The sequence below is a fragment of the Mesocricetus auratus genome, unplaced genomic scaffold (genome assembly GCF_017639785.1).
Source record: "Mesocricetus auratus isolate SY011 unplaced genomic scaffold, BCM_Maur_2.0 Super-Scaffold_100007, whole genome shotgun sequence".
Taxonomy (NCBI): Eukaryota; Metazoa; Chordata; class Mammalia; order Rodentia; family Cricetidae; genus Mesocricetus; species Mesocricetus auratus.
This window is the reverse complement of record NW_024429191.1, coordinates 47,301,391-47,328,397: the sequence shown is the minus strand read 5'-3', so window position 1 is coordinate 47,328,397 and position 27,007 is coordinate 47,301,391. Positions and strand designations below refer to the sequence as shown.

The 27,007-nt window shown below is 48.2% G+C and overlaps 1 protein-coding gene across 2 annotated transcripts in view; it reads left to right on the top strand.

Annotated features, from left to right (window-relative positions):
- The window catches only part of Ntn1 (netrin 1), a 186,961-nt gene that overhangs the window by 1,635 nt on the left and 158,319 nt on the right, over positions 1 to 27,007 (top strand). Inside the window, exons 1-2 of one of the 2 annotated variants that reach the window (XM_005067594.4) lie at positions 12,514 to 12,853; positions 13,262 to 14,340. In XM_005067594.4, coding sequence (XP_005067651.1) covers positions 13,323 to 14,340 — 1,018 coding nt within the window. In that variant the 5' untranslated portion in view covers positions 12,514 to 12,853; positions 13,262 to 13,322. Of the gene's footprint in view, positions 1 to 12,513; positions 12,854 to 13,261; positions 14,341 to 27,007 lie in introns of those variants that run through there. The other variant, XM_040748911.1, reaches the window with a different exon arrangement.

Here is a 27,007-nt window from a genome sequence, read left to right as displayed (position 1 = left end):
GTTCTGGAAATGCCAGGGTGTGCCCTGGAGATGGAATTCCATGCCACTCACCAACTTCTGACTGGAAGTCACTCCTCCCTTCTGAGGCTCAGTTTCCTCGTTTGCAAAACAAGGGTAAAATGAGATCACATTTGGCCCCAAGTGCTGGAGGCTCTGTGTAGAAGGATCCCACACACTACTCGCACCTCCAGCCACCAGCGCCTGCCCCCCCAGCACACACCCCTGGCATCTTCCCAAGTGTTCACCTCCTTTGGAGTGTTAGCAACCCCGCATTTTGTCTCAGGGTGGCTCCACCCACCCCTTGCTGCAATTGGGTGCTAGACTCTAACTCTCCTAGAAACTGCTTCCTAAATGTCTCTAGATATGGGGGAGGGCATAGTCAGAACACCACATTAATTTATTTAAATTTTATACATTTATGTTTTTGTTTATCTTACTATGTACGCCAAACACATTGACACAGTGCATGTGCAGGTTAAGGAACAACTTGTGGGAGTCGGTTCTCTCCACCATGTGGGTCCTGGGAATCAAATGGAGGTCATTTGGGGTTGGTGGTGGCAAGCGTTTTTATTCACTGAGCCATCTCACTGGCCCAGGGCACGATATTTTAAATGAACTTCCCCAAACATTGATGCCAGTGCTACAGGGACCGTATTAAAGAAATGCAGCCCACATTTCCCAGAAGATCCCCTGTCTCCCAGGCTTACAACCTCTGATTGTTCACCATAGCTCTTATTTGATCAACAAAAGCAGACAAGCAGACTGGTTGCATAATGAGTGGAGACTATTTCTAGAAACTACAATCAAGTCCCAAGAATTTGCAGCCAATCAGAGCAGTGTAGGTGAGCTCAGCATCCAGTCAGATGAGGGATGGCCTAAGAGGGCTATGGGCTGACACTGAGTCCCACAAACCAGCGTGCTTCCATAGTTGGACCTAACCTTGTGTACTGCCAGCACCGCACAGATGGCATAGTAGTATTCAGAGGTTCCCTTGGCCAGGGAAACCTGTCCATAACAAGGACAGGGCAAACAGCCACAGTGGGTCATGTGCCAGCAATAACCCAGGTGTGAGCTCTGGCCTAGAAAAACCTAGCACCTGACCCTTTACCACACTGGGCTAGAAAGACACAGGCTAGGAGAAGGTGTGAAGTGGCAGAAAGAAGAACAGAAAGAGTGGGAGACAGCGGACAGGGGGTGGGGAGGAAAACCGTTAGGAGTGGAGAGGGGGCAGGGGAGGGACAAGTCCCTATTTATGTAAGCCATTTGTAGCTGAGGATTGTAAAACCGGGCAGGATCCTCAGGAGTAATTCATAGTGTTTGGACAAGACAAACATTGTTCTGCTTTAAACAAACCTCCAGAAAGGTCAGCTTGGTTCATCCCTTTGCTGTGAGTTGCTGAGACTAACCAGATGATGAGAAAATCAGATCTTAGGGGAGGGGGCCCCGGCAGAAGGCAGTTGGCCTCCTGAGCCCTTGGTATGCTGGGTGATGCTACCCGGTACAAGAAGGGGCCTTGGCTCCTGGTGAAAAGTGGAGCCAGAGGACACTGGGCACATCTGTGCACATCACAGATGATGGATGAGACTGCCAAAGACTGCCCAGGTTCTAGGGCAAAGCCAAGGCTTGCCATGTGAGTGAAGAACTGATGGAAAAGTAGCTCCTAGAGGAAGAACTGAATTAGACCCAATAAGCTTGGCCTAGACCCGGTACCGGACACCTAAAAGTCCTTGTTCCAGACATTTAGCATTTAGACATTCTAGCCAGGCCCTTCTTGGTTCACTCACCAAATAGTGTTTCTTGTGGCCACTCTCCAAAGTTCTGTGCTAGGTGTTTAGGATACAGGAGTGAGCAAGCCATTCCTGCAGCTGCTCATCCAAGTCCAATTTATGGTCTCCACCTCTGTCTTCCCTAAGACCTTGTCACAGCTGACTTCTCCACCACCACCTGGGCCTTCCAAGCACCCAGGTCCTTCGACAGTGAGTAGCAAAGTGTTCCAAAAGTGTTAGCTGCCATTGTAGTTGATGGTTGTGACTGCATGACTTCACCAGTTTCCAGGTGAAGAGGACGGTTTTATTGTTGTTAACATGTAGGCTCGTTGTCTTATTAATTAATAGTATTTTACTAATAATGTGGTCCAATATTTCTGTGGTGCATGCTACCACTTCCCCATACATGATTTCCAGTTGTTCGGGGTAGTATGAATCCCTCTTAAGAGAGTGGTCCCCTGGCGGATGGTAGTAGCAGTGCCTGGCTAACTGGCTCTTCATGCATTAAAATTGGTTAAGTGTTTCAAAGTCTTTTGAAAATGATTTTTGCTTTATAGGGGCAGGGATCAAACCCAGTGCCTTTGGGCTTACTAGGTATCTTAGTTTCTTCTCCTGTTGCCATGGCAAAATACCCTAACAAAAATAATTTAAGGGAGAAAGGGTTTATTTTGCCGCAAAATTCATCAGAGTTTGGGGGATGTCACAACAGCAGGAGCTTGAGGAAGCTGGTCACACGGCGTCCACAGTCAAGAAACAGAGAGAGACAAATACTTGTGCTCAGCTCACTTTTTAAAATACCTAGGGAATGGTGCCCCTCACAGTGGACAGGTCTTTCCACTTCCATTTATCAAGGCTATGCCCAGAATCCCTTTCCCAGGTGATTCTAGTTCTTATGAAGCTGAAAATTGGGGTTAATCACTCTAGGTCAGAACTTTATTACCAAGCTTCATCCCCAGCCTGATATCCATGGAAGGAAGAGAAGAAGAAGGAGAGGAAGGAAGAGAGGGTGGAAACCATATTGTTCACAAGAGGAAGTCTGTGCTCAAGAGGTGAAGTGCTTTGCCCAGAATCACAGGATGTTAATGCAGGTGCACAATCTTGGGCCTGCTGACCACCCAAGGAGTTCCCCGTGAGACCCCATAAGCCAGGTGCGCAGCCTCAGGCATGGCAGGGGCCCCCTAGACTGAGCTATATACATCAGCTGTATGTAGTCTCTGGCATCATTCTGGGCCTGGCATGGTGGCCCTACTAACTGATGTCAGCTTCTGTGGTGAGGAAAGGGCTCCCTCCTGTCTCCCAAATCCTAGTTTCCTTTGACACCTTATTATGGTGGAAATGTCCATGCACTTACCCAATCTGTTTGGAATCAGTGATCCGTGTCTGTTCTCCTGTACTGCCTCTTGGAGTCAAGTCTCTAGATTTTCTCCATGTGACATATAAACCCGTAATACCTCATTTTACTGACATTTGGGGAAAGAAAGCTGTTCCATATAATTGAATTTTGTGGTTAACAGAAGCTCACGCCTTTAAGCATAGAAACTTTCTAATGCATCATTTTTCAATAAAAGAACTATTTTTCCCCATCAAAATCATGACCCCCTCCCCAAATTAGCAGAGTAGAATGCAGCAGGTGTTCTCTGGGTGGAGTTGATGGATGGGCCACAAGCCATTCAGTGTTGAGGGAGTTTAGTCTCCATTGCCTTGGTTTCCTTCTTTGCAGTCTGGGGGACACTAGATGAGGCACTCGGGCCTGTCACTACATTTACACAGTAATGCCCTTGGGAATTACTGACCTGCACCCCCAGCATGGGCTGCGACAGAGTCTCCCCTTTGCTCGGTGTGTCCCCAATCCGGCAGTTACTTGTCCACCAGGGAGCCTCATCTGGGAATTTTCTGGTCCTGTGGTAGAATGGAAGATTTCTGACCTTAGGTTACAGACACCTTTGAGCGAAGAAGTCTCAAAGTCCCAGTTGGCCAGAGTTCCCTTCCAGCAATGGATCTCAACCTTCCTGATGCTGCTACCTTTAATACAGTTCCTCATGTTGTGGTAACTCCCCACATGCCAGATTCACTATTCACTTGGGACTGGGTTCTGGATCATGAAGGGTGCTTCCAACTGGACTCTAGCCAAGGGGTTTACAATATCTAAATATAAACAGCAACACCTCAAAACTCAGAACTCAGCATCGGGAGGAGGTAGGGAACAGTAAGGCGGGGGGGGGGGATGGGGAGGATGGTCATTGCCTATAAAAAAGAGGACCCAAAGGAGAACTTGAGTTACTTGTTAAACCCTGAGTGTTACCGGTCGGTCGCTCTTTGTTTCTTATATTCACCTCAAAGTTTGCTTTTTTTTTTAATTAGGGGGGCGGTGCTTATGTCACATTGGTCTAAATTTCAAGTGGATGAGAATAGGGGTGGAAGGGGCTTTTCTAAGGGCAATTAATAAACACGAGTAGCTGTAGTATGTGTGTGTGCATGTGTGGAGAGAACCTCCTGGTGTTTAGAGGCCATGGGTCAGAGACACCCGGTGTTCTGTAGAGGGCAGACTCCGTGCTGCTCAGGGTGGAATGATGCCAAGGGGCACGTTGATGGAATCTGTTCTTAAGGAGTTTGTATGAAGTCTTGGAGGAATAATTTCCCAATCTTAGCTAAGAACCTTCTGTTCTTTTTCAAACTCTTTCTGCCCAGATACACCTGCCTATGTTCTGTGTCCACCCACACAAGATGTTTTTCTAGGCATCCTCTGTGAGGTGGCATCACTCCAGGGTCCTCTCTAAGCCAGCCAGTTTCAGTCAGGGCATCCTGTCTTTCCGTTGTAAATGTTAATGAGTGGAATCCCAACCCTGTGCTCAGGGGCCCCCCACAAGTTTCTCTACCCGGAGACCCATCCTTTCATTTATATTCTTTGTTTCCTTCCTCGGGGAGGATCTTCCATCCATGACAAAGCCTCCCCCACTGTGACCCAGTTTCTTTATTTTAGGAGTACTTAGGATGGGATCTTGTCAAAAGTGTTTTTGCAAATGAAAATAAATTACATCTGCTGGCTTCTCTTATCCACATGCATTTTCCCTCCTTCAAAGAGCCCTGGTAGATGAAAGGATCGGGTAGATTTGGGATTTGTAGCGACATCTACGCTCAACTCAACTCAGAAATCCTCAACCAAGAAGCTTGCACCAGGGGAGGCCTGACCTGAAGATGCAGATGAATGGCCAGGCCTGGAGTAAAGGAGTAGTCTCTAGGAACCCTGAACACAGGGCAGAGGACAGGCCTGTTCCTTATGTTCTAATTTCCTTTCCAGAACCCTCCAGGCACCTGCAAGTCCCTTTAACAGTGCCCCATGTAGCCAGTCTGGCGAGCCAGACTCTAGAAGGCTTGAAATGAAAGGACACCCCCAATTCTTCCAGGCTGAGAGATCTGGCAAGTAGATCTGAGGACTGTAATTATTAAAAACAAAACAGGCTGGGGCTTGGGATGCAGCTCAGTGATACAGCACTATCCTAGCATGTGTGAGTCCCTACATTAGATCCCTAGCCACACACACACACACACACACACACACACACACACACACACCAAACAAAAGCCTATCATATATGAAACACCCACTCTTTTCAAATCCCGATAACAGGCCTATACAGTGGGTGTGGTTACTTCCATTTCAAAATGATTAAAGTGATTCTCCAATGGGAAGAGTAACTTGTTTAAACTCACAGTGAGTGCAAGCGGTGAATAGGCATCAAGGCTTAGCATAAACCAACTTCTTTCTGTTTCTCAAGGGAAGGTGATCAATTGAGGGAGGCCAGATGACTGCATATCACCTCTGGTTACAGTTTCTAGTCCATGTTGGAGTCCTAGGAACCAAGTCCTCTAGGTCTGTTTTCTTAACTGCAGCAGAGGGGTACTCAGAAGTACAGCCGGTTCAGGCCACAGCTCACACTTCTGGGTGACTTCAGGTTGTCTTCCTCTCTAAGGATTGAGCCTCGCCACACCCACCTTGTTCATAGGTGCTAAGAGCTCTGAACTCTGGCATCAGACTTTTATTTATTTATTTTGTTTTTTGTTTTGTTTTGGTTTTTCGAGACAGGGTTTCTCTATATTGTTTTGGAGGCTGTCCTGGAACTCACTCTGTAGACCAAGCTGGCCTCGAACTCACAATGATCCGCCTGCCTCTGCCTCCTGAGTGCTGGGATTAAAGGCATTTGCCACTGATGCCTGGCCAGACTTTTTTTTTTTAAGTTAAGATCGATTGACTTTATTTTATGCATGTCTGTTGATGTACCCTGTATGTGCCTGGTGGCTAATGGAGTTCAGGAGAGGGAGTTGGATCACCTGGAGTTGGAGTTACTGATGGTTGTGAGCTATCGTGTGGGTGCTAGGAATCGAACCTGGGTTCTCTGAGAGAATATCCAGTGCTCTTAACTACTGAGCCATCTCTCTAGCCCTCATAAAACTATTTGAGTTTCAATATCTGTTCTTCTTAGCAGCGATGAGTTAATGATCGCCCTATACAACAGAAACAATAGAATCCTAACTCAATCTTATGAAGATGGCAAGCTCGTGACTATTAAAGTTGGCACAGCACATGCTTGGTTTCAAGAGTAATAACCATACTGGCAGTAGTGGCATATAACTGTCATCCCAGAGCTTGGAAAGCTGAGGTAGGAGGATCTTAAGTTCAAGGCCAGCCTGGTGAGACCTTGTCTCAAAAACCAACAGTATGACCTCTGTGTGCTGGGGTGTATAGCTCAGTGGTAGAGCACTTACTTGGTATGAATAAGACACTGCATTCTATCCCAAACACTGAAATAAAAACTAAAATCAGGGCCTGGAGAAATGGCTCAGTGGTTAAGAGCACTGGCAGCTCTTCCAGAGGACCCGGGGTTCAATTCCCAGCACCCACATGGCAGCTCACAACTGTCTGTAACTTCAGCTCCAGAGGATCCAACAGCCTCACACAGACATGAACACAGACAAAACACCAATGCATATAAAATTAAATAAAATCTTAAAAAACCTAAAATCAATTGATAAGTACATACGGGAGAGAGAGAGGGTCCTTGGTTATTTACGAGTGGACGCCACCCCATCTCACTTCCCTCAGGTCTGTACCGTCTTCTTGTCCTCTTCCTCCCAAACTCTTAGCCCTGGCTCTCGAGGCCTCATCTCTTGGGTACACCCTCCTTTGAATCCTCATCCTCCTCATTGACTGCTCTTCCCTCACTCATGCTGCACATAGCCCCCCACCCCAACATCCCTGGGGAAATCTCCCATAGTGCTCTTTCTTCTCTATATTACACATGCCTGATGCTCAAGGCAGGGCCTGCCACCCGCTCCCGTCCACCCACGTTCCCTCCATCTTGATTTTTACTTATTTATTTTTAGTGTCCGTAAAGTTTTATTCAGACATAGCTGTGCCCACTAGTTTATATACCCCTATGGTTGCTTTTGTATGGCAAGTCAATACATCGAAGAATAATTGCAGTGAACCATCTGGCCTGAAAAGCAGTAATTAATATGTAGCTCTTTAAAATAAAGTTTGTTGACATTAGATGCTAAGTTAGAGTTAAATAAAAAAATTAAAGTGTTCCAGGAGAAATTACCTTAAAATGAATTAACATAGAAGGTTTGGTCCATGCTTAATAGATTATTATTGTAATCCTTCTATTAAAGCAACAGCAGGGACAAACCCCCAAGAGTCCTGCTTCTTTAAGACCAGCATCACAAGGCTGCTCTGCCTCCTCCGCTCCCCCCCAGCTACTCTAGGGCCCTCCCACTCCTTCCCTGCCTTGCAGACACTTGGGTCTGACCAGAGACTCTCTCCCTCAGCCTGATGCTGAGGTGTTCTCAACACCGGGGTAACAGGACAAACAGCACCTTGGCCCCCTTTATGCCATTGTTCCTTTCAGGAACCCCTCCCCCTCCACTGGTCCTCACGGGCCTTGCCACTGTGTGTGTGTGTGTGTGTGTGTGTGTGTGTGTGTGTGTGTGTGTGTGTGTGTGTGTGTTTGTCGGGGGCTGCTCCACCTGTGGAGTCCTGATCTCTGGCACCCAGTTTTGGGTCACAGGCTCCTCAGTAACCTCCCGCCATGCTTCTTCTTTGGTCTTCCTGCATTCTCTCATTAGGTCTGTTAGGAAGAAGTTTCCGAGAGGATAGAAACACACCTTGCCAGCATTGTCCAAAACAGGGGTAACTGAGCTTTATTTAGATGTCATCGATTTGAATTTCTTGTGCTGCAATTAAAATAACTGCATATGGTTCCTGGTCAAATTATTGTGCAGCACAGCTGTCTTTCTAGGCTACAGCCCCCCCCGGGGGGGGGAGCATGCAGAGGTTCCGTGTTTCCGTGTGTGTGTGTGTGTGTGTGTGTGTGTGTGTGTGTGTGTGTGTGTCCCATGACAGTGGGGGCTACTATACACTGTCTTTCTTACAGTGAGCCTCAAGCTCGGTGAGGCCTTTATTCTTCCCAGCAGGCATTGCCTTTATCTCAGTGACAAGGACATAGGCAGCTGTGGTGCCTTCAAACCTCCAGTGTAACAGCCCTTCCCCCACTCTCAGCTGATCGTGCCACTTCCTATTTCATTGAGACCTGGGACGCTTTCAGGCCACCTGACTGATCGCATTGCAGGCTCCTTCCTATCACATAAGCCATGTTCAAACAGCCTTATCTTATAAACCGTGGAAAGCCGGGCCTGCCCTCCTCCACACCACCTTCCTGCTTAGGCCCTGCTCTCTTCCCTACCGCTTGTCAACACACTTACTGGAAGCTGTCTGCACTTGCTATCTTTACTTTCTCACCTCGCGTTCACAACCTAAGGCAGACTGGCTTGTGTCCCCCACCACTCCACAGCAATGGCCCGTCAAGGTCGCCAATGGCTTTTCCCCTTCAGATCTTATCTTGACCTTTAAGGCATGCGCCAGTGATCATTGCCTTTGAAACACTCTTGCTCATCAGTTGCTAGGACACCTGAGTCTCCAGATTCTTCTCTTCAGGTCACTCCCAAGTTTTCACACCCATTCTCCCCTCCTCAGCGTGTTTTGTTCTTGAGCTTTGCAGGTAAGGAGGCTGGAAGCCCAGAATGATGACTCCTCCCTCCCAATGCATTCTTTGCAGAAACACCTGGGAATTTGCTTTATCACCCAAGAGCTCTGTTGTTGTTTTTGAACTCATTTGTACCCTGGTTCCCGCTGCTCAGAGACTGACATGCCTTCATGGGGTGTATTTATAACCCCCACTTTGAGAAGAAACACTTGGACATCTGTTTTGTTCATTTGTCTGCTCAAAAGGCAGCAGACTTTAGGAAGGGGCATTGACAACTGAAAAGTGTACTGGGAGGGACTGCAGGCTGTCACAAACTCACGGTCCATAAAAACCACCCAAAAGAAAGAAATGGGAACATTTTGCCTAGGAGAGAGGAAAAAAAAATGAGAGAGGCTCATTTCCAAACTCCAAAGAGACAGGTGAGAGACCTGGATCACCGGGCAGGGTCAAAAAGGACCAAATGAAAAGGTGGCAAAAAGATGGATTTTGAGTGGAGGTAGAGAAGTTCTAGCATATTCCAGAAGACTCGGACTTCTTAGATTGCAAGGTGAGACTGCCCTGCCCAACAGGAAGAGCTAAAGGAGATCAAGTTAGACCTTAAGAGAGGTAATAAAAGTGGAAAGTGGTGTCTCCCCATCCCCTGTTGAAGGCCATTGGACTAAGCCTCTAGCAGTGCAGAAAAACCACAAGCCATGGAGGGCACTTTCAAACTCACTGTCTCTCAAACTTGTCACATAAGATCCATTGAGAGCTCCCAGCAGAAGCAGCATGGCAAAAACAGTACTGTCTTTTAACTACTCCAAGATGTACTGAGGTCAGGGAGCTGATTACCCCAATTTGTCTCTTTCAGACAGAAACGTGTTTTCCTGACTTGTTCTGCCGCGATGCCATCCCCTTATGTGGAGGGCTGATCACAGCGCCTGCCCCACGGAACTCACTGTTGTGACTATAATGGGGATGCCTGCTCATTACCTCACACTGTGTTCCCTTTATGAGGCCCCCCAGGAGAAATTCCCATCTGATTTTAGTACCAAGAAGAGTTGTAATTCTCTTGAGCAATAGGTCTGTTTTTATCTCATGGACACTGGGAATTGTGTAAGGGACATGGTCTCCTTTTCACTCTGGCTGCGGGAAAGCTTAGGAACAAATTGGTAGCCCACCCACAGGAGGCGAACAGGCCATCCCAGAGTGCATGTTGGCATTATTCCCATGACTACTTTGTCTTCCCCTTGCGTTTTCTTTCTTAGTTTTCCTTCCTATTGCAGTATAGAAAATTGAGAACGTATCAGCAAAGATCAGTCAAACTCACTGGCCATTTCCCATTCTGGGCATAATTACTATTAACAATGTCTTCTAATGGACACTTTTGAAAAATAGAAATGACACTATATTATGCATGTTTTTCCAGTTTTCTTTTTCCAGTGTCATGAAACTTGACATAATTAAATGTCCTTGAAATAATTAAAACTTTCGACATAGCTTCAGCAATTTAATACTGATAACTCATATCTCTTTGTCCACTACATGGCTGGATTTCTGTATGTCTGTTTATTTATTCACCTAGTTGGAGTATTAACTATTGAATCAAGTGCCTTCTGCATGCCAGGCAAACATTCTACCATCAAGTTACATGTGCAGCCCTGGTTTCATGTGTATTTACATAGGCGTAGATGTGACAGTTTGTGTGTAATTACACTATGTATGTGTATGTATTACAAACTGAATGTGTGTGTGTCAGCTTATTTGGTGCTTATGATCCTATGTGATAGAGACATTGGTATTCCCCTTTGATAGGTGACAAAGCCAAGGCTGAGAAAGATGCAAAGACTTTCCAGAGCCACACAGCAGAGGCAGGAGTTGGATCCTGGCACTCCGGCTCCAAACTGTGTTCTCCCAAGTGCTCTGTTGCCTTGCAGCACACCACTGAGATTTCAAAGTCCACTATGGTTAAACATTCCTTTTATTTCCTTTCACTTCATTTCAAATTTATGTTATTTTGCCAAGTTTAAGTACCCTAGTAAGTCACCTGCGGTCCTTTCTACCACAAGGCAAGGCATACATAAACAGCACAAAGTGGCAAACGACATAAGCAGGCGAAGCTAAACACAACCCCAGAGACTCCGGGTGAGTCCAGGCTGTCCCTGCAATGACGTGGATTTATTTCCTTGGGCTGTGGCTAGCTCCCCTCCCTGGAAGATCTGGCTTGGGTGGTCAGCTCTCAGGAAGACCAGGAGGCCTTCTTCCAAAGAGAATGAACAGGGCCAGCCCAGCCTTGAGGCCCTTTCTTAGATTCTCAGAGTTTATGAAAATGACAGTAAAAAAAAAAATGAAGCAGGCTATAGAGCTAATGCATGGAGCAAGGAAGCCCTTGGGCCAGAACCAGGGTTGGAGCTTTTCATCCGGGTCTGTTACTGGATCACACATTTCAGATGAGAAATAAATGTAACAGAAATCATGTTTCACATTCACAGCCCTGTAGAGTGTCACCCCTGAACTCGTTGGCTGTGACTGCAAGGCAGTCAAAGGTTACCATTCTTGTTCACGGTCCCTTTGTTAAGGTGTCAGGGGACAAGGCCAGAAACTGGGTGGCCTGAGGACACCTCACGAGACTATAATTGGGTGAGATTATCTATTTGACAAACGTGGAGAGAAAACTCAGGATTCTTTGAGATGGGGTATGTTGCCCAGGCTGGCCTTGAACCTCTTAAGTAGCTCTGAAGCTTCAGCCTCCAGAGTAGCTGGAATGACAAGAACATACCACCCACAGAACACCACCGCCCCAGGCTGTGAGCCCAGGTTACTGTATCCAGGTTTGATTTTCACTAGCTTGGAGACTTGGGACAAATTATCCCTAACCCTGAGACCTCAATGTATTCAGCTGAAAAATGGAGCCAATTGTTACTCTGCAAATCTATTGTGGGAATCTCCATAGGGGCACTTTAAAAAACAGCAGCAAGGAAGTGCCAAGAAGCCAGCTCAAGGGACCTCGGGAGGACTGCCCTGGCCCCACCTCCGAGGTTCTGAGCAGACCTGAGTAGGCCACCATCCAGGTGCGTCCTCGCTTCTTGACCCTTAGCCTGCAGTCCACCACAACTTCCAGGTCTGAAAGGAAATTTCGTTTTTTTACAGATGGGCCTAAGGCAGTGACAACTCTGGGAGGTTTAGGCTCTGTCCCTTGTCGCCATACCCCAGGGCCTCGGGACAGGAGTAAGGAGCAGGTAGCGTCCCCTTTCTGTTCCCCTTCCTCACGCCTCTGGGGCTGAGTGCCCATAGGGGCACGGCCCTGTGCGCGGTGCCACCCGGGGCCACCAGGCTGGGTTAGAGGAAGGCCGGACCTCGGCGCAGAAAAGAAAACAAACACAGATGTGTTTGGCTGGGACTCGGAGGGAGAAAGCCGTCCTCGCCCCCACCCCACCCCCACAGGGTGCGCGCGGGCCCTGCCCCCTCTCCGGGGTTTCCCCGGGCGCTCCTCTCGCTTTCTCTTTGTCTCTGCTGTTCTTTCTCGGGCTCCCAGGTTCCCACCCGCTCGCTCTCGCCCTCTGGAGCATCCCGGGCCCGTTGGCTTTAACTTTCTTCTTTCCCGGGGTTAAAACTTTGCTCCCGAGCGGGCGGCTGCTTGCCGACGTTATTGGCCGGCGCCCCGCCCGGCGGCCCCGCCCCCGCGCTCCCCTCCGCCCCCCACTCTCAGCGCGAGTGGCGGCGGCGGCGGCGGCGGTGGCGGCGGAGCCTTCGGGGGCGTGCGTGCGTGTGTGAGTGCGCGCCAGCGAGCCTGAGTGTGTGTGTGCGCCCCGGGCGCGGGCAGGGCAGCACTCCGACCGCAGCGGGAGCCGGGCGGCCGCGTAGTCACTCGGGAGGAAGAGGCGGCGGCGGCCGGGGCCGGGGCCGGGGCTGGGGCAGCGGCGGCCGCGCTGGGCATGGAGCTGGCAAGCCCGCGCTGAGACAGGACGCTCCTGCTAGCCGCCAGCGAGAGACTCTCTGCGGTCCGGCGCGCGGGCTCCCCGGCCGGGGCCAGGCAAACTTTTCTTTCTCTTTTGCCATCACTTAGAGGTAAGGTCCCCTACGCGGAGTCCCTCACTGGGGACGCGACCGGGAGGGGGCATTTGAGAAGAGACCCCAGGTGGCGGGAGGAAAGGGACGCTAGCCCTGCGGGATTGGGGGACCCGGAGCCCTTCTGCGCCCGTGAGATTTACGGAGCAAGGCGGGCATGGCTGCGGATGAGCAGACGGGCGCGGGCATGCCTCTCGGTTGGCGGGGAGTCTGTGGAGAGGCCGGGGTAGCCGGGAGGAAGGGGATCGGGCTGTTCAGGCTTAGAGGTCCCCCACGCTCGGGGGCTCCTGGGACTTTGGAGGAGTGAAGCAGGCAGCTCCGGGGTTGGTGCCCTGCCCCGCGGAGGGCTGTAGGGCGCGGGGCAGGCTGGCTGTTGGCTGGCTGAGCGCGGCTCCTCTCTCTCCGCAGGCGCCTGGTGCGGCGGGCGGACCGACTCCTCGGTGCGGGACCGGGGCAAGCTGGCCACGGCATGATGCGCGCTGTGTGGGAGGCGCTGGCGGCGCTGGCGGCGGTGGCGTGCCTGGTGGGCGCGGTGCGCGGCGGGCCCGGGCTCAGCATGTTCGCCGGCCAGGCGGCGCAGCCCGATCCCTGCTCGGATGAGAACGGCCACCCGCGCCGCTGTATCCCGGACTTTGTCAACGCGGCCTTCGGCAAGGACGTGCGCGTGTCCAGCACCTGTGGCCGGCCCCCGGCACGCTACTGCGTGGTGAGCGAGCGTGGCGAGGAGCGGCTGCGCTCGTGCCATCTCTGCAACTCATCCGACCCCAAGAAAGCGCACCCGCCTGCCTTCCTCACCGACCTCAACAACCCGCACAACCTGACGTGCTGGCAGTCCGAGAACTACCTGCAGTTCCCGCACAACGTGACGCTCACGCTGTCGCTCGGCAAGAAGTTTGAGGTGACCTATGTGAGCCTGCAGTTCTGCTCGCCGCGGCCGGAGTCCATGGCCATCTACAAGTCCATGGACTATGGGCGCACGTGGGTGCCCTTCCAGTTCTATTCCACGCAGTGCCGAAAGATGTACAACCGGCCGCACCGCGCGCCCATCACCAAGCAGAACGAGCAGGAGGCCGTGTGCACCGACTCGCACACCGACATGCGCCCGCTCTCCGGCGGCCTGATCGCCTTCAGCACGCTGGACGGACGGCCCTCGGCGCACGACTTCGACAACTCGCCGGTGCTGCAGGACTGGGTTACGGCCACCGACATCCGCGTGGCCTTCAGCCGCCTGCACACGTTTGGCGACGAGAACGAAGACGATTCGGAGCTGGCGCGCGACTCCTATTTCTACGCAGTGTCTGACCTGCAGGTTGGCGGCCGCTGCAAGTGCAATGGCCACGCGGCACGTTGCGTGCGCGACCGAGACGACAGTCTGGTGTGTGACTGCAGGCACAACACAGCCGGCCCCGAATGCGACCGTTGCAAGCCCTTCCACTACGACCGGCCCTGGCAGCGCGCCACGGCCCGCGAGGCCAACGAGTGCGTGGGTGAGTGGGGCGCCCCGGCGCCGCGGGCGGTGGGTGGAGACGCGGGCTGGGGCTCCTGGACCTCGCCAGCGGCGGGTTTCCCGGAGCGCGGGCTCCAAGCGTCCAAGCATCGCGGGATTGTGGGTTGCGGGGTCATTACAATTGCTGTGGGACACTCGTTCCGAGACGTGTGGGACCGGCAGTACTGGCTGTGGATGCCCGGGTGTGCATCCTCGTACCCACTTCGAAACCAAGAAGCGGCTGGTGAAGTGCCACAGGAGGTCGGGGGTGGAGGGAGGGGTTTGGAGAAAATTTGCCGACAGGTCTTTTCTAATCCCAGGTCCAAAGGGAAACACATTCACTGCCTTCCCGTTTGCTCAGTGCTTGGGGTTCACCTCCGCCCCCTCCCTTTCCTAAGGCTGCAGCTGGGCACGCGGTTGGGGACCGGAGTGTTTCAGAGCCACAATCGCGAATCCCTTGGGAGATGGCAAAGAACTCTTTGCAGCTTGGGACCAGTTGGGTACCCAGCAAATGTCAATTTTGCACTCCGCATTTGTCTTTTTATGGTTTGATCCTTTCTTTTTTCTCTTTTGAACAGCGTGTTCGTGTTAGCAGAAGGAGAGTGATGTGATTTCAATTAATTACTATCTACAGATTACAAAGGAGGCCTCAGTAGCTATTTTAAACTAATTCAGTCCTGGTCCAAAAAAAGAAGTCTACCAGATTTTTTTGTTAGCTCCGGGGTTTGGTGAAATTGAACAGTTTTGAATTAATTAAGGGCCCTTCGTCTCTATTTTTAATGGAGTTTCAATTCCTGAAAGAGAAATCTGACAAACTCGGTGCTGGTGAATACGTCTGGGTCAGAAAGGAAGCTAAGAAAGGCTATGTTCTACTTCTGAATTGTACAACTTTGTTGGTGCAGAAACTCCCAGACATCAGGAGAGAGAGAGAGAGAGAGAGAGAGAGAGAGAGAGAGAGAGAGAGAGAGAGAGAGAGAGAGAGAGAGAGAGAGAGAGACTTTTTCAGCTTTAGATGTAAATGTGTAAATCACTTATGAAAATCATGTAGTTCGTAATGTACCATTTGGTGTGCATCTTTTGTGAATATACAGATTTCTATCCCCTCCCTCCCAACCCCAGAGAGCCAGTGCAAGTCTCTTCAATTGCCTCGCCCGCCCTCGGAGGCACATAGCAGAGTTTGCTGGTCCCCACAAACACACGTTTTGAAGTCTGGTTCTGATTAATTGTGTCATGTTGTTGTCGAATAGTTTGTGCCTCATGACTGTGGATGCAGACTTTTGAGCAAGCGAATGGAAAACATGTCTCCGAGGGTCGGTGCACAGAGGCCCAGGCAGGAGCCCTGGTCTGCAGACGCCTTCGCCTCCTGTTGCTCTGCAGGGCCTCCCATTTAAAAAGGCGGGTGCGTCCCAGCTTTGGCAGACCTAATTGAACATCCCCTAACCTTCAGGAGACAGAAGAACTAGCTTCCAGTGTGAGACTTTTCAGGCCTCGGTAAAGTACTGGCATCCAGACTTAGTGGTCTTGGAGAATAAAGTGCCTTTGATCTGTTCAGGTCCCTGGGAAATGTTAGTTTTCCCCATCTCTTCTCCTCTTTTCTTTTCTTCCTTTTGTGTGGAAAAGCCCTTTATTGGAATTTAAAGGGATTCCCAGGGTTTCGCTATCAGTTTAAGTTTGTATGTGCATATGAACGGTGACTTTGTATGGTCACCATGGGGGGAGGGGAGTTTAATTGGACAAACCTGAGTGGATACATTGAGGTGAATAATATGGATTTGTGACAAAAATATTACTAGCTTGAAGGTTCCTTGGTACTGGTCACCCCTCACTCCCATCTCTCTCTGTCACTTAGTCTGGGAAGACACAACCTGCTATTTGTGATAATGATGGTCTTAGACATAAAACAATCTCTCCAGTTTAGGATTTTTCTCTTTCTACCAAAGCACTAACTACACACAAATTGGATTGACCCCCCCTCCTTTTTTTGTGCCAAGTTGAGCAATCAACATATTAACTAATGTAATTAGCAAGTGGTTTTTGTTCAAAAAGTTTAATTAGGCCCAGTAAGTACATAATCTACATGACAAATGATCGGCTAACAATATTTTTCAGGGTTTTACTGAAGTTATTTTAATTCTTAGTAGTTAAAGCATCTTTAAATCTTGCCAATTATTCAGTCATTTCATAAAAGTCAAGCCGACTCAATTCCACTGAAGTTATTTATAGTTTCCTTTTTGAATAGATGTTCTGATACCTTGTAGATAGGATTGGGAACATCAGATTGAAGTTCCCATAAAATCTTAATTGAAGTCTTAGTGATTTTTCCATCATTCTGTTAGAAAGAAAGCCAACAAGGACAATTTAGGAGTGATTTATAGTTAAAGGTCCAGCTTTTTATGAAAAGGCCCTGTAGTGGAGATATGTGAATGAATTAGTATTTGACAGGTGCTCTGAGACCCTGGAAGGCACGGTGCTGGGAGAAACATTAATAAATCCTTCAGATACTAACTTAATACCTTCAGCAACTCAGATCCCCCCCAACATAATCCCATTTTGTGAATTTCACACTGTTGACATATGAAGTGAAACTGCCCTATTAGACTATTTACAACTAAGGAAAAGGATTGCATTTTTTAAATTAAAAACAATATCAGTCTTGACAAAAATCAAGCAGCATCACCGTGCCATTTTGGTTTTTCTTTAAGAAGTTATAAGATGTGATTTATAATAGGCCTAAGTGGGACAATTCCCTAGATTAGCCTCCACTCCCTCCTCAACAAAATCCCTAAGAATTTAGACTACTGAATATCCTCCAAGGAGGACCAGGCACTTAGAGATTCCTAAGCAGTGAAGATAGTTCATGTGTTTTCTTAGGTGGGGCTTTCATTTCAGTATTGCTTCAAACCAAGTTTCTCTACAGAGCCAATGTGAACTGTTGTGAAGGCCAATGTTTTAAATGCAATTTTGGATTTCAAGAAAGAGCTCTTGAAGTAATATGAAAGAGAAGACTATGTCTACCCTTCCATCTTGGACAGCTCTCAGCGGAATAACCAAATTCTTTCTTCCGACCACATGCATCAGCGGCGTTCACATGCTTTTCTACACATGTGCATTTACATCGACTGTGTAGAGAAGCACCCATGCGTGGTGTGTGGGAGGGGTGTACATTGGAGGGAGGATACATGAGCAGTTTTAAACCACCTGGATGGCTGGGCTCTCCTTCCCCCTCTCCCTCCTTTTTTTTTTCTCAAAAGAGCATCTGAAGACCATATTGTGTTTCATAAGTTATTGACATCAGTTTTAATCAGTGTCCCCCTGACGTGGGAGCTGTGTTAGTATTTAGTGCCTGCTGAAGCATGATGTTTAATCTTACTGTGGGGATGTCAGCGTGAGCCCCTGCTTGGTTTGTGACAGGTTGAGATTATGAAAACTCGTTTTGCGACTCACTCTATGGCTTTGCATTGCCTAGCTGTAACCCTAAACCCACACAAAAGGCGCCTCTGCAAGATGAGCGCTGTGCTGGGATGGCCTCCTATGGTCCGGGGTACCTGCAACATAATGCTCATAATTGTTTAAACATGGCTTTGAGGAGGGGTGCAGTCCAAATGCTGCAGGTAGCCCTGGTGCTTGGGGCATCCTTATCTTTCGTCAAGCAAGGGAGGTTACATTGGAGGAGTTGCCATGAAAAAAAAAAACACCAGTGCCCCACTAAAGATTCTTGCTATATCAGAAGGCCAAAAATATTTGCTGGCTCTGTCTAGAGCCTGGCACCTATCTGTGAATGAGTGTATGTTTTTAATACTCATAGTAATTATTATAATTACTGTCATTATGATGATTAACTCTTGAGGGCTTATTCTTTGCCAAGCACTCACATTAATTTAGTTATTTAATCGTTGTGACTCTGTGAATAATGGGCACTATTATTGTCCTTATTTCAGAGATGAGGAAACCATGGCCTAGAGACATCCCATGGTTTGCTCAAAGCCCAGAGCTGGTAGGTGGCAAAGCTGGGCCTCCGGCCCCTGATCACACTTGGTTTTATTGTACATGCTGTGCTGCTTCCACATGGAGTGACTGGCTGGATGACTGAGAGGGAATAAGTGCATGCTGTTCATATACAGGAGGAAAGGTGGGACAACCTGTTACTTCTTGCTAGAACGGGAGGTGGTAGTTTCCTTAGGTGTGTTGGCTTGTAGTATGTACCGAACTGTTGATATTAATGCATACTTAAACATGAAGTTGCAGATGACTTCTCTGTCATCACCAGTAGGCCTGGTGGTAACAGGCAGGGAGAACTATAATTGAAGAAGGTCTTTTAGGTTTTTTTTTTTTTTTGTATTTGTTTGTATTTTGTGAACCTGTGTCTTGGTGCATGCTGGATAAGCACCTCATTACCAAGCAATGCTTTTCAGCTTATGTTGATTTGTGTGGAGGTCAGGGAACAGCTTGCTGAGTTGATTCTCTTTTCATTATGTTTTCTGGTTTGTTTGTTTGTTTCCTTTAAGATTGACAGGATAGGTGGCAGTATTCTCTACTCTCTTAGCCAAGTCCTGGCTGGCACTAATTTTTTGGTGTTTTTTTTTGTTTTGTTTTGATTTTGTTTTTTTTTTTTTTTGGACAGGTCCCTCTTTGTAGCTCTTGCTATACTGGAACTCGCTCTGTATTCTAGGCTGGCCTCTAACTCGGAGATCTGCCTGCCTCTGCTTCCCGAACTCTTAGAAAGGCATCCGGCACTATGTCTGGCCTAATTTCTTTTCTTTGAGACAAAGTCTTGCTAAATTGTTCAAGTTGACCTTAAACTTAAAACAAAAACCAAATAAACAAACGGCTTTTAAAAATGTTTTATTTATTTTTATGTCTGTGAATTTCTTGATTGCATGTTTACAGATGCTTTTGGACAATCTGGGTGCTGGGAATCGAACCCTTGTGCTCTGTAAAACAAGTGCTGTTAACCACTGAGCCATCTCTCCAGTGCCATGGCCCAGAACTTCATTTCCCTGCCCTAACCTCCCAGATAGCTGGGATGCCACAACTTGTGTGTCACCACGCCCTCATATGGTCAAGTCTTGGTCTCCGGCTTGTAGTGGTTAAGGTCCAGGTGAAGCTGAGCTGGTGGTCTAAAAATCCTTTTTTTGTTGTTTTTTGTTTTTTTGACACAGGGTTTCTCTGTGGCTTTGGAGGCTGTCCTGGAACTCACTCTTGTAGACCAGGCTGGTCTCGAATTCACAGAGATCCGCCTGCCTCTGCCTCCCGAGTGCTGGGATTAAAGGTGTGCACCACCAACGCCTGGCTAAAAACCTTTTTAAAAAACTGTTCTCTTCATACCCCAGGCCTCATCACCCTATTGCTTCTCTGTAACATAGTAAAAACAAAAAACAAAAGAAAACAAAAAAACCCTATGAAGTGGCTGAAGATGTTGCTAAAAAGTGGAGTTTGTTGGAGAATTCAGTGTTCCAGTTGTTAGTTAGATACTGTTAGGACAGTGAGCAGCACAAGGCTGTCACTGTCACTGATCTCTCTGGGCCTGAGGCAGCTGGAGTGAAGTCTCAGCTGGGGTCCTCATTAGCGCCTGTGAGAGAGGGGGCTGCTCCCAGCTCTGTGCTGGGAAGGGAGGCAAGAAGTCAGGGCCAACCCTCTGGGGCCAGCAGGCCTGCGTTTTCAGGCTCTGCCAAGCTCTCCTTTTAGCCCTGCCCAGACTCCTCTCTGACCTCCTCCTCCTCCTCCTGGAGAAAAATGAGATCCTCGGAAAGGTATTTGAGACTTTATGTCCAGAGTAAATATTGGAAAGGCAGTGGGTTGCAATTCAGATGTTCCCTGGAAGGAATCCCCTCGTTTGCTGCCCACAGCTGGTATCGATAATTCCTTCTTGAGATGAGTTGTGCTTTTCATTAAGTAAATTTTTTGTCTTGGGATTAAACCAACATTGTATTCTTAATAGACTTTTATGTTTACACTTCAAAAGTCCACTGGGTTGTTATTCGTGTTATCTTGATGGCTTCTACAGTGTCTGCTATGCACACTGGCTGCACCAAAATAAATGGCTCTCTGGGGAACTGGATTATAAAAGAGCCTTATCTGTGGATGCACAAGGATGGATATTTTGTGGGCCAGTATTTTTTTCCCCTTCTTTTCAGAAGCGACTACCATGCCTTGGGTTTCTGTAGCGCCTTTCATTATGGGGAGACAAGAGGACTTGGGGGGGGCTTTTGAAATGTTCGGGACTTAAGCCTTATACTTAAGAGAGTAGCACACAGCATTCTGCCTGTCTTCTAGAAGCCTTGGAAGGCAAGTCTTGGTTTGGGTGGCCCGGGAACCACAGTTTAGACCCATTCACAGGTGGTTGTCAGGTTGAGTCCTGAAGACAAACCACAAACCCCCACCGAGAACCAGGCATTGTATGAGGTACTCTCTATGCGCTTTGTTCAATTAATCAGATTGCCACAAGGAACAGAAGCCTTTCAAAAACAGATGTTGCTGCCACCAAAGGGCAGTTTGTATACACAGGGACCAAGTGGGGACTCGTCTGCAGGGCACATCGGAGAGAGCAGGGGGTATCAGAGGCATTTGTCTCTGAGGCTGATCACATAAAAGCCGTGTCCTATTATAACTGACTCCCAGGGACTGTGGCTGTGAATGGAGCTTGGAATAAGTGAGCTGCCCAGGCCAGTCTGCTGGACAGGGACATGTGTCTCAAAGTTGTCTGCTGTTATGAGATTAGACTGCTGGGTTGGAGTGACTTTAGTATTCCCATGTTCTTATTGTTCTTATTCTTATGCCAAATATGTATACACTCACAGCTAGGCTTTCATTTTATTTATTACTTTTGGTTTTTTGAGACAAGGTCAACCTGGGTAGTCGGAGTAGCCTGAAACTTCTGTGTAGCTCATGTCCCTTCTGAGTGCTGGGATTATAGGCATGAACTAGCCATACCTGAATCAGAAGTGGATTTTAATTTGTATCTGTTCTTTTTGAATTCTCTCTGTCTCTATCTCTCTCTGTCTCTATCTCTCTCTGTCTCTATCTCTCTCTGTCTCTGTCTCTGTCTCTGTCTCTGTGTCTCTCTCTCTCTCTCTGTGTGTGTGTGTATGTGTGTATGTATGTATGTATGTGTGGAATGTACATGTGTCTGTAGAAGCCAGAGGCATTGGATCGCCTTGGAACTGGAGTTACAGGTGATTTTGAGCTGCTTGGGAGTATACATGATACATGCTGGGAGTTGAAGAGATGTTTGTGCTTTTAACCACAGAGCCGTCTCTCCAGCCCCCTTAACTTGCTTTTTAAAAGTTTATGGAGCTAGAGAAATGACTCAGGGGTTAAGAGCATTTGCTGTTTTCCCAGAGGACTGGTGTTTCATTTTCAGCACCCACACCAAGTGGCTCATAGCTCTCTGTAACTCTAGCTCCAGGGGATCTGATGCCCTCTTCTGGCCTCCATGGTCACCCACACACATGTGGCATAGTCTCTCTCTCCCTCTTCCTTTCCCTCACCCTCTCCCTCTCCCTCTCTCTCTCTCTCTCTTCCTTTCCCTTACCCTCTCCCTCCCTCCCTCCCTCCCTCCCTCCCTCCCTCCCTCTCTCTCTCTCTCTCTCTCTCTCTCACATACACACACACACATACACATACACATACACATACACATTCACAAGGAAATATCAACCCTTCCATTTTCAGCTCCTGGGAGGTGCTGGCTGGGTCTAGGTTCAAACTGCACATATTGCTTATGTCAGTTCTGTCTTCTGATGGAGAGAAGAGCCTATTGTTGCTGGAGTTTCTCTGGTCCCACCAGGTCCCGCTGCCACTTTCAGCCCCAAATAAACACCCAAACACTATTGGTTGATGGCTAGGGCTTCTTATTGGCTAGCTCTGTCCTAATTATTAACCTGTAACTACTAATCTGTATATTTCTGCCAGAGAACTCCTGTCGTGTCCTATCCTCCCAGTCTTTGCATGGCGTGTGTGTGTATGTGTGTGTGTGTGTGTGTGTGTGTGTCCTGTCCTGCCCCCCCTCCCTTTGGCGGTCTCTCTCTGCTTACCTTTCCCAGAATTCTCCTCATCTCCTAGTCCCTCCTATTTTCCTGCCAAACAGAGTTTTATTCATCAACCCATAAGAGAAACATATATACAGAAGGACAGTCTCCCATCAGCCTATGGCCATGGATTGATGTAGGATGTCTCATGTTGGAGCCTTTTTCTCTCTGTATAAACTATTACCCTAAGCCTTCTTCATGATGGATATTTATTTTGAGGCAGCTGTTGGCACTTCAAGCATAAAAGGAAATGCTATATGAGGGGGACAGGAATACCACCAAGTAATAAAAATGGTCTTTTGCCATGACCTGTGTGAAATCCTCTCTGGAAGTCACTGGGTCATCTCCCTTTGGTATGCGTGCACTAGTTAGGTAGGTTGAAGTGAATTTACCTTGCAGTGCACATAGGCTTGTAATGAAGACCCAGGAGGGAGAAGACTCCTAAATAGAGGGTATGCCTAGGTTTCACAGCGGGTTGGCTTTTCAGAGGTCAAAGTAGATTTGCTGGGTGAGAAACTTTTACCATAGGCAGAGCCTGGCTGGCAGGATGCTCTGTGAGTCTGTCTGTGGCGGATGCAGAACCAGCCTGTGAGCTCTCAGCTCTTTGTGTATATGGCCACATTCTAGTTGGGGGTTGTTCATTTCTGCCCCTTCCTGGATGTTGATGAAGTTTCTAGATTTTTTTCCCATTGAGATTTTTTTCTGCCACAGATAAGAGAGATTATTAATTGTCACGTTCAATTTTCACACATTCCAGAGGCTCCACACTTAAGTTAGACAATCTGTAGGACCACAGGCATCTTGAAAGGGCTGGCTTTGGATAGCTGAGTTCTAAATAAGGAAATGAGACAGATCTCATAATTTCCTGAGGCCCCGTGTGCTGTGAGGCATTCCATATTTGAAGTCTCCAAGTGATGAATACTTCCTGCATGCTAGATTGCCATCGTCAAGCTTCTGATTTCCCTTTTCCCATTTGGAGTGCCTGTGGTGAGTGTGGCTGTGTCCTGTATCCACAGGGATTATGTTCCAGGGTACCCATTTTGGATGTCTGCAATTGTGAATAGCACTGAACCCCGTGTATAATGTTTTCTTTTTATATACCTACCATGCCTATTCTGAACTTCATTGTGTAAACTAGGCATGAAAAGTAGGGTGCATTTATAACAATATACTGCTATTAAAGTTAAATATGCTCTCTCACCGTCAAAATATTGTACTGTGGGTCTTATCCTCATCTTGTAAATTTTTTCCTTCTATATTCGAAAAACTCCCCTTTTAATGTAAAAGAAGTGTTTCAAGACATCTGAACATATCTGGATTGTGACCATCACTTCTTGTACTTTGGTAAAGCAAGTACTTAAACATGCACACTGTGGTATTGACAGCAGACTTGATAACTGAGGTGTGGTTAAGTGATTGACAGAGGGGTGGAATATACAGCCTGGATGTACCAGTTAGAGGCCTGGTTCACGGTCTCAGCAGTATGGAACAGGACAGCTTGACATGTCATCATAGTACCTGGTTCAAATGTAGCAATTGCTTATTTCTGGAATCTTCCATTTAATCATTTGGAACTGAAACTCCAGAAAGCAAATCTTGGGTGATGGGACATGACTGTAACTAGCAAATGCACTCCCCTGCAACCTAACTGGAGCCAGTGCAGGCATTACTAATTAATTATAGCATGCTCTCCTTCTGAGTCCAGAAATGATCTTTTAGTACCAGAACTACATGAGATGAAAAAAACTACTTGCCATTTTTCATTGTACACTATTTTCCCTGACTCCCCTCCCCCCTTCAGACAAGTACCGTAAGTTGGTGTTTTGGGAGCGTTTACTGTTGAGGTGGGTCTGTTGGGTCTGGGCATCTAAGGAAATATAAAAGAAGATGTGCCTTTCATTATTGAGCCCGTGTACATGGAGAGGGAAACATGGATGGGCCTCCTCAGAGTGAGGCCCTCTGCCCCATCCAGGGCACGGGGGAGGCACTGAGGGTCTTGAGGGGAAGTGGAGTTCAGGTTTGGCTCCCCTGCCAGGGAAAGATTGGATGTGTGTTCGAGTAATGTTTTCCTCCTGAATTTGTTCTGATGTAGTGTTTTTATTATTGTTTTTTATCATGCCAAGAATTTGAGAAACCACAGTTCCCTGAAAGTGTGGTCTTCCCAGAATATACACACCAAGCAGGTGCTTCCCTCTGTGGAGGATGTTTTTGGACAAAAGCTTGTCGTGACAAGTGACTGCTCAGTGTGGGTTAGACCCAGGTGGTTTAGTGCCTTCCAGAGCATCTCCCGAAGATGGTTCCCACTAGTCAGGACCAAGTCTGCGAGATGCCGAGAAGCAAGGACCCTTGCTCACATTCAGACCGGTGCAGACAGGGCTGAACAGCAAAACTCCAAACCCAGCATGAAAACGGAAACTCGTGTTACAGATACAGAATTTGGCATCAGAAGCATGAAAGTACTTTGGGGTTGGGTGGCCTCTGGGCAGGGCTGTTGGACACAGGCCCTCTGCCCATAGCCCTGGGACCAACGTTTTTTCCCAGAAGCCAGCCCTCAGAGGTGGGCAAATTGATAGCCAGCTCCTTCTTCCAGACACAACCTGTCTCACTTCATGGCTCAGTCCTGGAGAAAACCTCACTGTGAGAAAGAGCTCGACCTCTCAAGCTGCCACGAGAAAGGAAATTGCACCTCTTTCCAAGCCACAGAAATCAGCCCTTGGAAAACCACAGTTTCAGGCAGATTGGCCGTCATGGTACCCAGATATGCTAGGAAAGAGCAAGGCTGGGTGTTCCTCCTGTGTTTCTTAGCTTAGTTTACTGTCTGAATCAAGGGTAGAGAGCCGCTTTTGTTTTAAATGAAGATATCTGGTGGAAAAGCAAAGCTCTGTCCTTTTGTGATCCACAGAACTTTCCTGTTCTGAACCAAGGTCAGGGAACACAGAGTCCCATTTAATAATGTACGAGGTCTAAGATAGATGTGGGGATTGTGATAAAGGAACCCCTTTCTGGCTTTGGGTGCTTGGACCTAGATCCCAGCCAGCACTAGGACCTTCAGCCTTCGGTGTGGATTGCCTGGTAGCTTGGAACTCCAGCTGGAGACCCGAGCCTTTTAGAGGGGCACAGAGGAGGGGTATAATCGAGGCGGGTGTTGATTGCAGACTTGGGGCACGGTTGCTATGACCTGTTCTAAGCACTTTGTAAATAATCACCTCAGTGAGTGCTATACCAACCCTATGAGGCTGGCTCTGTAATTAATAAGTAATCTCCTTTGTGGCATTATAGCACATGACCCCTCAGTGCTCAGCTCAGTGACCTGTCACGTCCCTGCTCACACTTGCAGAGCCAGTGCCCCCATCAGGAGCATACCGGCACACTGGACGCTGGTCCACAATCCCTGCAGGGCTCCCTGCCCCTTGAAGCCCACCAAGATAGGGTTTTAGTTCGTAACTTTGTGTAGACATAATTACTTTCTGAATTTTTAATTTGATGTGGCCATTGAGGTGGTTATCCATGTGTGGCAATGACTATTGAGCTTCTTACTTCCCAGAGTTCTGTGATGTAAGGGTATCAGGGTGTGTCTCCATTCTTCATAGAATTGTGTATGTTTGCTTGTCTGAGTTTGGCCTCCTAAAAAATGCGCAGCATTTGGTGGAGAGCAGCTGGACTGCTTTACGTCCTTACAGCCATTTCCTAAGTGAAGACGCCGAGGCTAGACACCGTGTCCAAGGTTATACAGCTTATGGGATTTCGAGACCTGGCCTCATGGCTCTGGAGTCTTACTTCCCCTGACTATAGGTCGAGGCCCCTCATCTTTATTCTGTGTCCAACCTGGCAGGAGAAAAGGTTCACGCTGGGAAATGTAGGAGACTTGCTCGGGCTCTCCTACCTCTGGGCCTGGACTCACTCCCTGTCTTGTGGAGTGCACTATTGGACTGCTAAGACCCTGATTAGCTCTGACACTGCATATGCGGGGGGGGGGGGCACAGTCCTCTGAGCCACACCACCTACCTCCCTAGTATTCGAAGCCCGCCCCCCTCCCCCACCAGCAGTAGCTCTGCATTGTAATGCATTTTCTGTCCACCACTGGGGTTCCCTCAAAAGACTATTGCAGCCCTATTGGGAGGACCTCCTCTGGCCTTCCCTCCAAGGTAGTTTCCTTCCCTGAGATTCGCCCCCAAGTGCCTCCCATTTCTCACTGGCTATGTATGACATGGGCCTGTTGCTTCTTTGCCCTCCTGTGTGTTGGCTAGCGTGACATCTCTCCAGATCATGTGTGTTCAGTTGGTTTAATTATCATGAAGTGAACATGCCTGTGGAAAGTATCTGTGCTGAAATCAGGAAATAAGATATTTCCAAAAGGCCCTTAGTTCCCTCCCAACCGCCGATATTCCAGTGTGGCCAGAGCTTTGACTTCTCACACCATAGCATCTTACTTGGTCATTAGCCCAGGCTCTCCTCAGACTCCAGATCTTCTTGCCTTATCCTTTCTAGTGCTGGGATTACAGGCATGCACTGCCATGCCAGGTTCTTGAATTTTGCCTGCTTTTGAACTTTATATAAATGAGATCATACTGTGTGCTCTCTTTACTGTTGATGCCTTTTGCTCAGCGTTTTCCTGTAAATGCCTCCAGTGTGGCTTCTCCT